The sequence below is a fragment of the Doryrhamphus excisus genome, linkage group LG6 (assembly GCF_037039965.1).
Source record: "Doryrhamphus excisus strain RoL-2023G ecotype Guam linkage group LG6, RoL_Dexc_Guam_v1.1, whole genome shotgun sequence".
Taxonomy (NCBI): domain Eukaryota; kingdom Metazoa; phylum Chordata; class Actinopteri; order Syngnathiformes; family Syngnathidae; genus Doryrhamphus; species Doryrhamphus excisus.
The window spans coordinates 23860925-23878237 of NC_136362.1; the positions used below are offsets into that span (position 1 = coordinate 23860925).

General features: G+C 44.0%; 1 protein-coding gene and 2 non-coding genes across 4 annotated transcripts; 1 reads left to right on the forward strand and 2 right to left on the reverse strand.

Moving 5' to 3' along the window:
* The first annotated feature begins 592 nt into the window (after positions 1-592).
* trnav-cac (transfer RNA valine (anticodon CAC)) lies at positions 593-665 on the forward strand. Its single transcript has one exon. It is a non-coding gene; the product is annotated as a tRNA-Val (tRNA).
* A 2437-nt stretch (positions 666-3102) lies between these two features.
* On the reverse strand, positions 3103-3175 carry trnak-uuu (transfer RNA lysine (anticodon UUU)). The gene has a single exon. It is a non-coding gene; the product is annotated as a tRNA-Lys (tRNA).
* Positions 3176-6104: 2929 nt separating this feature from the next.
* On the reverse strand, positions 6105-16390 carry LOC131138771 (long-chain fatty acid transport protein 2-like). Of its 2 annotated transcripts, XM_058087987.2 has the most exons (10): positions 15861-16385; positions 14402-14611; positions 14173-14328; positions 12945-13069; positions 12676-12870; positions 12525-12615; positions 9837-10035; positions 9663-9760; positions 6545-6675; positions 6105-6465 (listed from the first exon to the last, which is right to left on the reverse strand). In XM_058087987.2, exons 1-10 carry the CDS (start codon positions 16315-16317, stop codon positions 6289-6291), a joined length of 1839 nt encoding a protein of 612 aa, XP_057943970.2. In that variant the 5' UTR covers positions 16318-16385; the 3' UTR covers positions 6105-6288. The 2 variants fall into 2 exon arrangements, 1 of the variants encoding a protein (XP_057943970.2); XR_013627582.1 differs by lacking the exon at positions 6105-6465 and having other exon boundaries at positions 9854-10035; positions 15861-16390.
* Positions 16391-17313: the final 923 nt, after the last annotated feature.

Genomic DNA, 17313 nt, shown 5'->3' on the forward strand with positions numbered 1-17313 from the left:
CTCAAGTCTATCATTTATTTACGTGTTTTATTCGTTTTTCTGTCGTCAGTCGCTTCAGGATGACAGCAGTTCGCAGATAGCCCTTAAAGATGACCCGGACTGTTCGACCAAGGACCAAGACAAATCCTACTTGTAAAATGACAAATACTTCAACTTGCTGATATAGTTCATCTTCAAACAGCTAAAATAATGCATAAGGCTAAAAATAAGCAATTAGCTGTAAATGTCATCCAATACTTCTCTACAAGAGAGGAGAAATATGATCTCAGGGAAGAAATACATTTGAAACACTTCTATGTTAGAACTTATATGCACCCAGACAAGGTTAGAGGAGGTTACAAGCCAAACCATTGACTCCAAGGGCACAAGTTGAGTCCACCGAGATATCAAGGTGAGCCCGAGGGTGGCTAAGGTGTTTCCTGTGATGTCTTGTTTTGTTGAAGAAAAGCCCATTATTTCTGGAACAATTTTCCCTACAAAGGAGAAATCTTTGTCAATTTGGACAATTGTCAATCTGCCCCCACTTTGGACACATTGTCGTGTTTCATTGTTTGGAAACTGCTTTGTGACTTTCCCAGTCCCCTTTCTTCGGGTTTCCATAGTGTAGTGGTCATCACGTTTGCCTCACACGCAAAAGGTCCCCAGTTCGAAACTGGGTGGAAACATGGCCTATCAAGTCCTTTTACAAAAAAAATCAAGATGACAAATAGGAAAAAGGATATGTGCTTGATGTCTGAAGGTGTGTACACGAGCATCCATCCCCAGTTTGTGTGTATGTATAGGGAGGGAAGCTGAGCAATGGTGGGTCCCATGCCTGCCCAGATCCCCTCCAGAACTGAGTGTCTAAGGTGCGATTAAAATTGAAGGGTGACCAAGCCAGAGGAATGCCGAGGACAAAAGGGCATCCGCAAGGAAACCCCTCGCGCCCGGCATAACCAGTTGCAGGACACCCCCCAAAGTCCTACATGTATGTGAGGTGGTGCAGTGCAGCAGGGAGGACCGGGGCCCTACACACGCCCACCCCGCACTACCGCCCAACCGAGCGGGGCAAGCCAGCCGCCCGGAGCAAGCCGTGGGCCACAGGAGCAACCACGAGCCCCACCCAGCCCATCGTGGCAGCCAGTCCAGCCTGCCAACTCCCCCCCGGGGATAGCCACCGGCCATCCCACGCAGGGGGCCCCACCAGAGATTGTGCCAGCTACGCCACCCCCGGACCACCAGGAGCCGCGGACAAACCACACGCCCCGAGGCAGCTCCTACAACCACCAGAACAGCAGGGACCGCGCCCCGGCAACACATCCGTCACCATGGCAGCCCAGGGAGTGACACCACAGAGACCGCAGGAGAACCGGGACCCGCATGGGGCAGAGCACAACCACGCTCCCAGGGCAAGTGAGCCAAGAGTGCCAGGGCGGGACAGAGACACACACACCAAGCAGCAGAGCCCACAAGATAAAAGACACCCCAACAGCCGTAAAAAGTGAATGCCCCCCCAGCGACTTCAAAAGTCTGATGCCCGATGAAGTGAGCCCCCCAGGCCTTTGGTCACAAGACTTGTTTTTGTGTATGTATTTGGAATGAAATGTTTTCTGCATGTTGACCAATTTTCAACAAGAAAGATATCTTTCAGATGTTTCAATAACAGTGATGATAACAGTGATGTGGGGCTCGAACCCACGGCCATGAGATTAAGAGTCTCATGCTGTACCGACTGAGCTAATCGGGCCTATCATTTTTTTGTTCTGTTTTTATTGATGTGGTCATCCTGATGTTTGATCGATGCCACAGCTGACCGAGTTTCTCAGGGAACAGAAGGAGGGAGACCTGGAGGGTCAGGATGGCCGAGCGGTCTAAGGTGCTGCATTCAGGTTGCAGTCTGGGTTCGAATCCTGCTTCTTGCATCTCTAAGTGGCGTCACCCAGTAAACCAGGGGTGCTTTTCAACATGGCCGCTGCTGTGTATCCTGGGGTCTATTTGCAAATCTAATCAGTATGAGGGTGGGGGGGCGACTCGGTTCTCAGAGTTCATGTTAATAAGCCGTTCAAAAGAACTGGTTCGTTCAAATGGAGAGCATTCGAGCATTGAGTCTCTGCCTTTCAGAGTGCAGCCATGATGCAGTCCCTCGTGGTATAGTGGCTAGGACTTGGTGCTCTCACCACCGCGGCCCGGGTACGATTCCCGGTCACGGAATTGACATTAAAATAGGTTTTGACTGGAGATAATATTTGTCTTGGTCCTTGGTCGAACGGTTGGGGTCACCTTGAAGCGCTATCTGTGAACTGCTGTCATCCTGAAGCGACTGACAACAGAAATCCAAATAAAACATCAATAAATGATAGAAAGCATCGTCTGCTATGGCTGCACTGTTTACGTGTCCTTTGACGAGTTTGCAGATTTATTGTCTTATTGTCTTCTAACTGCATTCTCCTGTCTAGCACCTTGTCTTGTCTTGTTGTGGGATCAATGCCCGCAGTCTCCAAGGAGTTCTTTGCCTTTTGTGGAAGAGATGTTGGGATTGGATCTACCCCTTAGCATCCGACAAATACCCCAAACCAGGGGAATTACCTCAAATGGTAAAGTGCTTGCATAGCATGAGAGAAGTAGCAGAATCGATACCAGCATTCTCCTAGGAATCCTTTTCCGTTTTATTTTGTAAAAGAGATGTGGGATCGGAAGTGAGTCCAGGATCTATCCATCAGCATCAGACAAATACCCCAAACCTAATCCTGGCCGCGTTCTCCAGACCAGTCTCTTGTCATGTAATAGTGAAGAAACCCAGTCCGTGATTTATTGTTCCCAAGTAGCGCTTCAAGATGACCCCAACTATTCGACCGGGCCGAAGACAAATCCTATCTCCAGTAAAAACCTATCCAAATGTCAATTCTCTGACCGGGAATCGGTGAGAGTACCGAATCCTAGCCACTAGACCCCTACGGACTCCTTTATGTCTGCACTCAGAAAGGCAGAGACTGTGTCGCTTCTCTTTGGCCTTCTTGGTGTTGAGGATGAGGGAGCAGAAGTCTTCTGGCATTCTGGACTTGACCACAGGACGAGGATAAAAGCAGTTGGTTTCACATTGAAGGGAAGGGTCTTTATCCTCATCGCCTGAACAGGGACTTGAACCCTGGTCCCTCAGATTAAAAGTCTGATGCTCTACCAACTGAGCTATCCAGGCCCTTGATAAACAAAGACAACTCAATGAAGACAAAATTAAGACAAAACCTTCTGGCATACTGTACTTGTCCTTGAAGAGATTAAGAAGCCCCGGTCCCAAAATGTCCACCTCCAAGATGGACTGAGGTCTTAAACTGCCCACATGGACAAGCCAAAATATCTTCTGGACAAAAAGAGTTCATGGTCAGACAAGACAAAGGTTGAGCCGGTCACCTGAACATGAAACTTTTGATCTGAGTGTCCGGCATTCAAGTCCCTGTTCAGGTAACCAGGTCTGAGGTCCACTTGCCCTCAAAACACGAGGACAACAGGACAATCCCTTGGTACTTCATGGAAACTACATGAGGAGCCTGGCTTTTAACTGGAACTGGAAAGACTTGTGGCCCCGCACACAAACCAAGTATCTTCTGATCAGCTGATCCTTGACATCAGCTGTCACAGACATTGGCGTCGTTTGGGGACCTCATCCTGATCCACGGTTACCACTGATTTGTAGAGTAAGTCAATAAGTCATCATACTTTTACTGTTAAAGGAAGACACAGTCCAAACACTCGATTGCTGCAGGGAAAGTCGGTTCCACCAGGACTTGAACTTGGATCACTGGATTCAGAGTCCAGAGTGCTAACCATTACACCCTGGAACCTGCAAGTGGGGTAGGGTCCTGAAGTACACACTGTCAGATTACATTAGAGTTGATAGAACTTCACCGTGTTCTGCTTTCCTTTCCTGAGACACCGGATGGTGGTCCGGAATCTTTTCGAAGCCGTCCGGAAGTTATTCTCCATGGCTACTCCAAACTCCTCCCATGTCAGAGTTTTTGCCTCAGCAAATGCCAAAGCCGCGGACCGCTTGTCCTGTCAGCTGAAGTCCCATGAGCCAAAAAGGCCCAATAGAACTCCTTCAGCTTGACGGCATCCCTCACCAATGGTCTCCACCAACGGGATCTAGGATTACCGCCACGACAGGCGCCGACCACCTTAGGGCCACAGGAGTTGAACCTGGAATCTTCTGATCTGTACTCAAAAGTGTTATAAATTGCCACACTAGCCCTCCAACAGAAGCACCTGCAGTTTAGGGCTAAGTTCTGGGTTGTCACTGTTTCACCAAGAGTAAAATGGGGTCCAGAGAGAGAAGTCCTTTTTGGCAAGACAACAACAAAAGCAGCATACACTTGCCATGACCCGGATTTGAACCTGGGTTTCTTCACCCGAGTACAGTATGCCATTCCAATAAATCATCAGATGCTCATGTTTAGACCTTCAGAGTTCAAGCCCATATCCTTGTTCCAATTACTCACCTTAGTTATTTTGTGAAGGAGGGAATTGAAAGGCCATGTTTCTACTCTTTTTCGAACAGGGGGCGTGTGTGGCAAACGTGATAACCACTACACTATGGTGTCATGGGCCACAAGCCTGTTCTGAATTCCGCTTTGGCCAATGGACACCACATCAACTCATCAGCAGTCCTTGTTAGTATAGTGGCCAGTATCTCCGCCTGTCATGTGGAAGGCCGGGGTTTGATTCCCCGATGGGGAGTTCATGTTTTGTATTTCACGTTGAACCCTGAGCAGGGTTGCGGTTGCAACAACCAGTCGGGTAAAACAAACCCTTCTCACGAGAACTAGACCTCTATTCATCTTCTTCTCCAACTGCTCAGCTGTGTTGTACAATCTGACAGTCCTTTGCTGCCAAATCATTCCAGTCGTGGATAATGGACCTGACCAGGAAAATGCCAGCTGTGGGATTTCAACCAGTGCCTCCTGAGCAAAAGGAGGCGCTTTAGACCACTCGGGAAAAAACTGTGACCTTGTGAGGTTCGCTGACAATGGAGGACACTGAAAAAGAGCCGCACAAAGGAGGGTACCTGCACTGGTGTCAGCAGAGCAGTGCAGAGGACGCATGCCGGGCCCCTAACCCAGAGTTGGATGGATGGCTACAGACATGACGCCAGACCTCTTCCAGAACTTCAACCTGCGATTGCAGGAAAGTTGGATGACGAACGCGGATGGACAAAGAAAGCTTCCGTCCTTGAAAAGTGCGACTCGCCAAGGTCCTACTTGGCTCAGACGGACACAGGTATACTTGGCAGGAACCGTCATCACCTGACACTTGGTGAACCCGAAGCTTCAAGATGCGAGATTCACTGGCTGAATGTACTGCAAAAAAGGTTAGTAAGGATAATTCATAATGGCGCCTACAGAGAACACACTAACTCCTTATTTGTAAAATGACAAATACTTCAACTTGCTGATATAGTTCATCTTCAAACAGTTAAAATAATACATAAGGCTAAAAATAAGCAATTAGCTAAAAATGTCATCCAATACTTGGAGAAATATATACAATATACAAATATACAATATACAAGAGAGGAGAAATATGATCTCAGGGAAGAAGTACATTTGAAACACTTCTATGCTAGGACTACGTTATGCTAGCCATAGCATTTCAGTATGTGGAATCAAACTATGGAATGGATTGAGTAAGGAAGTCAAACAATGCACAACGATGAGCCAATTCAAGAAACAATACAAGCAGTTGATGTTTGCTAAATACAAGGATGAAGAGTCTTGAACCAGTCATGATGTCTTTATTGTTATTATATATCACTGGTTGGTTATCATGGTTGCCATGGTTACCATTGTCTTAAATATGGTTACATCACCTTAAAATCATACCAGGTTTGTAACAAAATATTTTCTTAGTTAGATTGGAAAACAAAAAAATGTCCATTGGAACATCCATAGTATACACTATATGTACTACATATGTATTGTACAGAATATCACATAAGTGAGATAAGTCTTTTGAGTAGACCCCTGATGAAAATGGTAAATTATGATTTGACCAAGTGTACCTGTTGATTCGTCGAAATATCCTAACATCACTATCAGCCGAATCAGTGTTACTTACTGGTGTGTTACTTACTGGTGTGTTACTTACTGGTGTGTTACTTACTGGTGTGAAGCTTACTGATGTGTTATTTATGTGTGAACCATCGCATTGCAACCATTCCTTTTAATAATGAAAGATGTTTATTTTGTTTTGATTGATCCTACATGTTTAGTAACAACGTTTATGGTGTTGTTCCCCCGGAGGCAATTAAAGTATGGATTATATTCTCATGTTGCCTGACATCAGCGCATGGAATAAATCAATTGTAAATAGGATGTATTTCTTCTCCTTATCATTCAGAAAATAGAGCGGGTCTTTAATGGTCGTGGGGTCAAAGCCTTCCTTGACCAGTTTGGTCTTCACCGTCTTGAATGTGACGGTGACATCCAAGGAGCTCTGCAGCCAAAGTCATATTCACATATTCATAGTTAATAGTATTCTTCTGGAAATGAAAGCTTCATTTCCCAACGAGTACCTGAATCCTGATGAAACGTGGCCTGGCATAGGCCGGCAAGAAGCTTTCCAGGTGCTTGAACAAGCCGACACAATCAAATGTTTGTCCGTCTTTGAGAGCGACAGCCGCCATTCCTACTCTGCCCTCGTTGCCTGCGGATAGCAAAGAAATAGGTGAAGATCAACTAAATTCACGGTGAGTAGCGCACCCTTCTGGTGGGTTTATGTCATAGCAACTAAGAACGTAGCAATACAGTAGGCTAATATTTTCCTTAACGGGAGGTTTAGAAACATTGTATTGTTTTTATTGAAAGGTTATATTTCTTGCAATGCGGCACGCAACACTGAACCATTTTGCGCTGTGTCGTTTAGTATTTACTGCCGACGTTGCACCGATCCACCTGTCCACCTCTCGCTCCAACCTTCCCTCACTGGTGATCAAGACCCCGGGGTCCTCATTCCCAACCCGGAGTGAGCAATCCACCCTTTTCCGACTAGTGGTGTGTCGGTCGTGAACAAACGTGTCAAAAGAACTCGTTCTTTTTTGTGAACGAAATGAACGAGGTCACCGCTACTAAAATAGCCGTTCAGTGTGTTCAGTTGCAAATGCTTTTTTTTTTTGATTGGCTGGAGAGTCAGTAGAGCGTTCCTTGTGCAGGGCGGGACTATCTGCGTGCAGCACAGTTGCAGCGTCGGACCAAGTGTGGGGGGTTTGGGTGCAGCGGTCACAGAATCGGACAGGGGTGGTTCTGAGGCACTCGGACGGCTGTCATCATACTTCAGATTTCAAGGTACGTCATCACGTGTCGTTGCACCGTTGAGTCGGAACGAATGTGAACATGAGTGAACGGACAATTTAGACTCATTTTTCAAGGTACACAAATGATTGTGTTCTTTATTAAAAAAATTTAAATAAAGAATGTTTCTACCTTTCTTCATTCTTTAGTAATCAGCAATACAATAGAGATTTCAGGAGGTTTCAGGAAAATATCGGTCCCCAACTAGAAAAGGGACAAAAACAACTTTTTTGAAGCGATAACACAGCAACTACGTTCCTCTAGTACAGACATGTCCAAAGTCCGGCCCCCGGGCCAATTGCGGCCCGTGGACAAATTTTTACCGGCCCGCGGCCTCTATCATGAAATCAATAATATGCGGCCCGCCATCACTGTTGACCACAGTATAAAATACATGTGTACAAAAAGCTATTTTTCATTTCACCAGAAGATGGCAGTAGCCCTGTGGCCGCACTCTGGCCTTGCGTGATCGTTTCAGCCCAGCCCATTTCTAACATGGCGACTGTAAACAAAAAAAGGAAAGTTGACCGCGAGGGCCGCCGCTTTCAGCAGCGCTTTCGGGACTTTGCAGCTATTGAAAAGGAGATCACGCTTTTTTCCTCTCCTTTCTCCGTGGACCCTGATGACGCTCCAGACCACCTGCAACTGGAGCTCATTGAGCTGCAGTGTGACGCCGAGCATCGCAGTCGGCACCAACAGCTCCCTCTTGTCAACTTCTACCGCCAGCTGGATGAAGGCAGGTTCCAAGCAATTCGGACATTTGCTAAGAAAATGCTGAGCTTGTTTGGCTCCACATACATGTGCGAGAAGACATTCTCCGTTATGAACATTAACAAGAGCCGCATGAGGACGAGACTGAGTGACTCTCACCTGCGTGACGTCTTGCGCATCAAAACCACTGCTCTTGAGCCAGACCTGGACTACATACTGCAGTCAAGATCCCAGTATCACCCTTCACATTAGTGCAGGCAAGATATTTGTTAAGTCCTCTGAGTTGAATAAATTCTTAAATCTCAGTTAATTAATTTTTTTGTGATGGTCAAAATCACAGTTTGAATATGCAGTGATCATTGTTTTGTTTTCAGCACTGTTCCTACAGTGAGCATATAATAGTGAATAATATGTAATGTTTCACATGAACTTAGATATCCTTGATAGTTTTCTTAATTTTTTGTGGTTTGTGATTTCGGTAAAAACCTAAATGTAAAAAAAAATGTAAAAGTAAAAGTATGCCATTTGTAATTAAAAAAAATCCCAAAAAGTTAATTTGTATTTAATGTTAATGGTTCAAAGAATGTCAGGCTAAATAGTCGGCCCCCACACATTTTCACCTTACCAAATCTGGCCCTCTTTGCAAAAAGTTTGGACACCCCTGCTCTAGTAGAACTGCACTTACATAGTTGTACTACATGTTACTTTAAAAAGTCAATAGTTATAGTTGCTCCTCCAAAAAAGTATTGAGTTACTCCACTACTAAAGGTAATTAGTTACCAGTAAAAGTAATGATTGCATTGCATACCTCTGCTGCACCCACCCCCCATCTCCACAGCAAAGACGGGTACAAATACAGAGGTTTGAATTTATTATTATTATTATTATTATTATTATTATTATTATTATTATTATTATTAGTAGTAGTAGTAGTAGTAGTAGTAGTAGTAGTAGTAGTAGTAGTAGTATTATCATCTCTTTATGGACAAAGTTTTTTTTCGGGGACACAATGTACATTCGATGTGTACATTTTTACATTTTGACCTCAACGAGGTTAAAGTAGTGACTGTACTTCCATTTGGCAAAACCACATACTTAACTACTACTCATACTAACTCTTTGAGTATGCAGTGTGTCTACACTGGCAGTATGCCATTTACTTACTACTACTACATTTACTTACTATTAACACTCCAATTACCCAGAATGCAAGGCGACGAAAAAAAAACCCTGTTGGCTTGAACACGGAGCAGCAGGATGAACCAAACTCTGGTGTCAAGCAGGATATATTAGTTGGTTCATTTTTTGTTTTCAAAGTAAAAGCAGTGATTTATCACTATGGTTTTATTGGATGAGAAAAGTAAGAGGGTGTTTTATTTTGTGAAAATAACCAGAAGTGCATTGCTCACTTCGGCTAGCTTAAGTTTGGCCGAATTCGTCTGAACCAAATAGGAAACGGTTTGTATTTGGACAAATAAATGGCACACTCGGGATCTTGCCTGATGTAGAATTAGAATAATTAGTTAGGTTACCCGTCACTGAAAAAAGTAACGGTGTTATTCCCATCACTGGTTGCATCTGATGTTCTACACTGGGAACACCCGATGGCGAATGTGCGGTGAGCCACGCTACCTGGAACTCCCACACCGTAGACGTTGGCCTCAGCGATGCAGTCAGCCCGGGTGAGGACGTCCGCCACCTCATTGGTCGAAACATTCTCTCCCTTCCATCTGTTGACAAGGAAGTTTGGCAATTAGTTTTGGCAATTTATTGAAGTTCTAAACATCTGAGTTGACTTGAAGTCACCTGAAGGTGTCACCCACTCGATCGTGGAAGTAAATGAAGCCATGTCGGTCGATGAGCATCAGGTCGCCCGTGTTGAAGAACACGTCTCCTTTCTTTAAGACGTGGTGAAGCTTCTTCTTCTCAGTCTGCTGCAGGTCTCCGGCATAGCCGAGAAATGGAGCTCTCGCAGAGATTTCCGACACCAGGAGTCCCGGCTCGCCTAAGGCAATTGTTGTCATGACTTAGCTTGCAGGCAAATATAATAGTGGGATATAATAGTGTAATATATAATAAAAATATATAATCATATTCATCATATCTGGGAGAGGACAAATACTCTGTTTTTTTATGGTAACGTAGGTTACTGTATAAGGGTAAGTATCCCTCAATACTGGTGGCCAGCCAATCCCAGGGCACATATAGACAAACAACCATTCACACTCACATTCATACCTATGGACAATTTGGAGTGGCTAATTAACCTAGCATGTTTTTGGAATGTGGGAGGAAACCGGAGTACCCGGAGAAAAGCCACGGATGCACGGGGAGAACATGCAAACTCCACACAGAGATGGCCGAGGGTGGAATTGAACTCTGGTCTCTGGAGTTGTGAGGTCTGCGCGCTAACCACTCGACCTCCGTGCAGCCCTCTCTCAATTTTTCTAAACTTATATTGGAGAGAATGAAACTTCAACTTTTTTCTGCATGTGGTTGGTTCTGTGTAATTAAATATTTTTGTATTTGAATATTTTTAGCCAGCTAGCTAGCTAGCTAGCTGTGATACAACGAGCTAATCGGTCATTAGCGTTTATATAATTATTGTTATGTCAAACAGCGACTCAAACTTGTGAAATCCGCTTTCCTTGTTCCAAATTCATATATTTGCAAATTATGGCATTTGGCGTACTTTTGCTCGTGTTTTTTTTTTACAAGATACAACAAGAAACAAGGTAAGAAACCTTACCTTGTGTCAATGCATCATTAGCCATGTTTACATGAGGAGTTTTTCTCTTTCTGAATGACCTTTCCGAAAACAATGGTATCTATGGAAAGGAATATTCCAATTTCTTGTCTACATTCGTCGCTATAATCAACCAGAATAGTCAATGGGGCAGGCCCAGTAAAACCTAAACACCAACATCACGTTGTTTTTCTTTCACTTGTTGGAATAATTCCGTATTGCCAGTTTTTCCTTCGTCCGGCCTTGAAATTTAATTTTAATAAAAAAAAAAAACTTTCCTTAGCAGTCCAGTGCCGATTGCTGGCCTCCATTTTTTGAAATGGACGAACGTCTGGAGCTGCGTGTTACGTCATATCTCAGCATTTGCTGAAAGAACGCACCCGGGAACAGGAAAAGATAAAGTTCAATCTTGCTAATATTTTATAATTAAGCTGGGCACATGTTTTATATAGCTATGTATTTTCTTTTTGAATAAAAGTGGACTTGTGAATGGCGTATAGAAGGGTTTAGATTCTGTTCCACAGATGGCGCTAATGCACGCCAAAGCTGCTTGCCAACCGCCAATAAACAACAAAAGAAGAAGAACGCACCCTGACAACTTTCCGTTTGAGCGGGTACAAGATACCTCAATCGGATTGGGGAAAGGAATATTCCACCCCTGGGAATCCCATTATATATTCATTGGGATTGGCACTTTTCTTTTGGAATGAGGCATAGACAAAAGTTACATTCTTTCCGTTTGAGCAAATAACCCAAATGGAATTGGAATATTTGGGTCCATGTATACGTGGCTAATGGAATATTTGGGTCCATGTATACATGGCTAGTCATTGTAGTTCTGTACGTGATACCAATGATGACTAGATTGATTTGACTAATATTTCTATCTGGGCTATCCGGAACCTAATCTTTGTCATGGTGCGTTTCTAAAGCTGCAGACCAAAACAAACATCCACTGTTGGCATTTACGTCCTGAAAGCAACTGAAAACCGGATCATGGTGACTGAAGGCCAGGTGGTCTTGCGAGAGACTGAACTACCAAAACAACATTTTTCCATAATGGCAACATGGCCAAGGTACCACCTAGTCGATCCACTACTGACCCAGAGACCCTGGTCCATTCTTTTGTCGGGTCTGGCCTTAATTACTGGAAAGTGCTGGTTTCTGGACATTTCTCCAGTACTCCAGTTCTAGCCAACCTGAACCGGCTCCCAGTTCATTTGAGATACGACTTTAAGGTCCTGCTACTTGGCTCTGAAATATTCCAAGGGTTGGCACCTTCCTATTTGGCTGACCTGGTATAGTACCTAGTACCCAATGCTCGAACCAGAAACCCACGCTCACAACACGCCGGTCTTTTGACAATCCTGAGAGCCAGAAAGAAGTATTGGGGTTCCAACTTTGTGGAACGCCGTACCTTCTGACATTAGAGCTGCTACCCGAGTAGAAACGTTTAACTCTCACAAAAACTGAAAGTCTCACAAACGGCAAACATGCTTGTTCTGATTGTTGCGGCGGGGGGCGGACCTGATCCGTGGAGGGGAACAGTGGAGGGGATCTGCCTTTTTAAGCAAGTATCGGCCAATGTCGATACCGACAGTCCGATAATAATCTGTGGCCGATGGATCGGAGCATCCCTAGTTGGAGTACGTTTCACTTTGAAACCGACCTTCCGGAAGGGATTCATGACGGTAACCAAGCTTCTACAGTTTTGATCCGTGAGAATTAGGGACAATGCTGACACTCACCTTTGGGAACCTGGATGCAGAGACCAGAAGAATCCCTCACAGGTTCTCCCTTGTCGACGTCATACTTGATCAGAGCGAAGGGAAAACACCACTGCGCCAAACAGGAAGTAGATGTTCAATGAAGAATTGTGGAGTTGAAGTTGAGTCCTACCTTGTACAGGAAGCTCGCCCGTCCGACTGCTCCCATCTTTCCGCTGTAATTCATCAAAAAGAAGTTCCCTTCTGTTGCTCCATAAAGCTCCACAATCCGAATGTTCCCAAAGCGCTTTTGGAAATCTCTCCAAACATTTGCTCTGATTCCATTTCCAATTGCCAGTTTCACTTTGTGGTTTTGCTCGTTGGGTTTCTGTGACAAGTGAAAAAGGATATGCCATGTTCGCGTTCGTTTGTTAATATTGATGATGGAATGAGGAGATCAACCTTTGGCGTATTGCAGACGTAACGCATAATTTCACCGATGTACTGGATGACGGTCACGTTGTATCTTCTGCAGTCGTCCCAGAACTGAGATGCAGAAAATTTATTCCTCAGGGCGACTGTGATACCTGGAAATGACGACAAAAGACAATAAAACTTCAGAAAACTCATTGCACAAATTGTTCAAATCCTGGCAAGCTTTTGGTAAATGGATTCCAAATAGTTGAGTTTTCTACGACACCCCTACTATAGATACAGTACATCCATTGTAATGGTAATGGTTATGGTAATGGTTTAATTTCATTTGAACATGCATCAGATTCCAATTGAGTGCATCCCATAATCAGTTCCCAGTTCCACATGTCCAAAAGGAGTAGGAAGAAGCAAAGCTTATTAAATCCTACCCCTCCATCTGGTACTTTTACAATCACTAACTCTTACATGTGTTCACTTCCTGCTTTCCTAATATAGTTTTAAAAAAATGTGTTTTAGTTAAATTTTTTTTTGTCACATACTACATAATAGATAATAGGTACCATAGTAACTGTCAATATAGTGATATATAGCAGTTTTACAATCAGTAACTGTAACATTTGTTCACTTCCTGCTTTCCTAATATAGTTTAATTTTTTAAATTGAAAAAAAAATTTAATTATTATTATTTTTTTGTCCCGTCCGGAAGTACTGGGTGATATGAGCATCCAATGCCATAATGGGTACCATAGTAAGTGTCAATATAGTGATATATATAGCACATCATGACTGGTTCAAGACTCTTCATCCTTGTATTTAGTAAACATCAACTGCTTGTATTGTTTCTTGAATTGGCTCATCGTTGTGCATTGTTTGATTTCCTTACTCAATCCATTCCATAGTTTGATTCCACATACTGAAATGCTATGGCTAGAGAAGTATTGGATGACATTTTTAGCTAATTGCTTATTTTTAGCCTTATGCATTATTTTAGCTGTTTGAAGATGAACTATATCAGCAAGTTGAAGTATTTGTCATTTTACAAATAAGGAGTTAGTATGTTCTCTGTAGGCGGCATTATGAATTATCCTTACTGACCTTTTTTGCATTTACTCTGTCTAGAAAACGTATGGACACACTTTGACATATCAAATTAGTACATAGACATATAGAATATCTCTCCTTCTGAATATGAATTGTTTAAAAATGTGATTATATATTTTTGTTAATGTGTAATATTGTGTAAAATAGCACTGACCCATCTCAATGGCTGCTGCGAATCCAACCAGCCCAGACGTGTGATAGAGAGGAAGGCTGATATAAATCACATTATTGGGGCTCAACCCGGTGGATCGGAGGATCATCGTCATGCCCCACAGTTTGGAATGAGTGAGCAGGGCTGCTTTGGGGAGACCTGTTAAACACAAGATGCAGAAGAAGAAGGTGCGGGAGGTGATGAAGATTGTTCCCTCCCTCGTGGAGCCCACCTGTAGTCCCTGATGTGTACACGTACACTGCAGGATCCTGCAGCGTTACATGTGATCTTAGGTCTTCGTCCAGAGGCTCAGAGGACATCTGCCTCATCTTGTCTGTGAAGCTGAGCCCACCTTCAGTTGTACATGCGTCCCCCATAATCAATACGGACACCTGCTGCTCCCGGAGCTCTGGCTGCACCTCCTCCACTGCACTCTGCAAATCTGGGGAACGGAGACACAACAGGACCACCGGTAGGTCCAGCATCGTGACTGTATGACTGACAAAAGGGTTAAGACTCTTACATTAAATAGTGGTTGCTGTGATTGTTTATTGCATGGAAATGTGCCTTACACTCTGAAAAACCTGCCTGTGAGGTTTTGTTGACATTTCTGCACTGTGCGCCTCTCAGCTAATTTACCACTGCGCAAGGTGCGCTTTGCCTGTGCCAAGAATAGAACCGGTCGGAGGTACAGCATCGCGACTGTATGACTGACAATGGTTCGGACGGTTACATGAAATAGTTGTTGCTGTGATTGTTTATTGCATTGAAATGTGCCTTACACTCTGAAAAACCTGCCTGTGAAGTTTTGTTGACGTTTCTGCGCTGTGCGCCTCTCAGCTAATTTACTACTGCGCAAGGTGCGCTTCGCCTGCACCAATAATACAACTGGTCGGACCTGGCGAGCTTTTAAGACTTCCTTTGATGAGCTGTTTTGTCACAAAATTTTCTTTTTTTTCATGAAATGTTCACTGCGCCGAGCTCTGCCAGCTCCTCCTCCACTGCACTCTGCAAGTCTGGGGAACGGAGACACAACAGGACCACCGGTAGGTACAGCATTGTGACTGTATGACTGACAAAAGGGTTCGGACGGTTACATGAAACAGTGGTTGCTGTGATTGTTTATTGCATTGAAATGTGCCTTACACTCTGAAAAACCTGCCTGTGAGGTTTTGTTGACGTTTCTGCACTGTGCGCCTCTCAGCTAATTTACCACTGCACAGGGTGCGCTTCGCCTGCGCCAAGAATAAAACTGGTCGGAGCTGGCGAACTTTTAAGCTTTCCATTGATGAGCTGTTTTGTCACGAAACGCCCATTTTGGCACAGCCCAGTCTACCAAAGTACCAAAGTCACTAAGCAGTGGCGTGCTGGGCCAAATTACCACTGCATGGTTTGCACCATGTTCTGCTAGGATTATGATTTCAGTCTTATATGACTTATAATAATAAAATCCATCCATCTGTTGCGAAAAAGCTGTAAACTAGCAAGGAGGGACTAAGATTAGTCGTGTCTGTCCTGTGAAGCCACACAACATGAAACTCCAGTTCATAAAAACATAAAAATAGAAAAGGTGACCTTGCTCCATTTCCAAGTTACTGAATGACAGAATGTAGGAATTCTTCGCTCACATGGAATCATTGCGCTCTTTGGCCTCATTTTGAAAGGGAAACAATGTTTGATATCTCCAGTACCTTGAGCCACCAGCAGGACTTTAGCCCCGCTGCACTCGAAGCAGTGCAGCAGAGACTTGGATCTGATGTTGGAGTTGAGCAAAGCGGCTGAACATCCCAGCTTGAAGAGAGCCAACCAGGTCCACACAAACGTGGGCTCGTTCCCCATGAACAAAGCCACCGTGTCGCCTGGTCGCACGACGCCGCTCTGCAGCAAGACTCTGGCGGCCTGGCTGCTGAGCTGATCCACGTCCTGGTAGGTGAAGATGTCATCTTTGAAGAGAATCAGCGGCTTGTGTGGCTGAGTCTTGGCCATCTCCAAAAAGTGGTCCAGAAGAGTGTAGTTCCTCTGCATGTACTGGAAGACCCTGCGACCTATTTTCACTTTTGTTAAGATATGTTTGATGTCCTGGTAGAGGTAAAAGAAGCCCAATAAAAGGCTAAGCGCAAAGGCGGCACAGATCAACAAGAAGAACATGTTGCTGGAAGGCAAAGCCAGCTGGAAGTGAATGAAGTGTGAACTTTCAACTCACCTCATCCAAACATTGCAACATGATCTGGAGCTCTTAACCTGGACAGTCTGGAGGGGGGGTGCAGGGGGAGTAGAACTACCAGTCAATTATTTACAGTATGGTAAGTCTGGTCTCGGCCGTGAACAAGAGCTACTTTTACAAAATGAAAATTGCTAAAAGCTACTCATTTTTGTAATGGTTTTTTTCATAACTTATTTCAAGCCCAATCTGAAAGTTGCGGGTTTGATCCTCCGGTGATCAGTGTCTTTGGGCAAGATTGTGAAGCGCCAGTCGGTCCTGATGCTGCGTCATTAGTAGGTAAAGGTGCTAACGGTGTCAAAGCGCTTTGGGTGCATTGGAGGTGGAAAAGCACCAAGTCAAAGACCGTTTACCGTCTTAGCAAATGAGCACTTCTTTGTGGGATTTTAACAGCATGACACTAGTTTGAGGCCCCCGCCTTGATATGAAAGTTTAATGTCAGTGCGGCCCACGCAAGTTTGATATGGATGCTGTATGGTATCAGGTACCCAGAAAAAATTATTACGTTTGATTCATGTTCATGTTAAAGGTTAAATAACTGTTAATAGTTATCCTCCCTATCCGTGTGGAAGTGGTAAGTTTTTGGCTATTTAAGTTTAAAGGAAATAACTTGAAGGCTACCGTTTAGGTCGCTAGCTCTCTAGTTTGCGAGTTAGCATGTGTCTCAAGACCCTGCAGTTGCGCAATATGTTGTAAATAAAAAGAGTATAAATGTGACTATACAGTGCATCCGGAAAGTATTCACAGCTTTTTCCACATTTTGTCATGTTACAGCCTCATTCCAAATTGTATTAATTTAATCTCTTACCTCAAAATTCTACACAAAATACTCCATTATGACAATGTGAAAAAGTTTTTTTTTTTGACTTTTTTTGAATTTATTAAAAATAGAAAACCAAGAAATCACATTTACATAAGTATTC

Coding starts and splice junctions, on each gene's coding strand:
- LOC131138771 (XM_058087987.2), bottom strand. CDS start 16,317: ATGTTCTTCTTGTTGATCTGTGCCGCCTTTGCGCTTAGCCTTTTATTG. Junction 13,070..14,172: donor CGCAGCAGCCATTGAGATGG/GTCAGTGCTATT, acceptor CGTCATTTCCAG/GTATCACAGTCGCCCTGAGG. Junction 9,761..9,836: donor CGAGTGGGTGACACCTTCAG/GTGACTTCAAGT, acceptor CCTTGTCAACAG/ATGGAAGGGAGAGAATGTTT.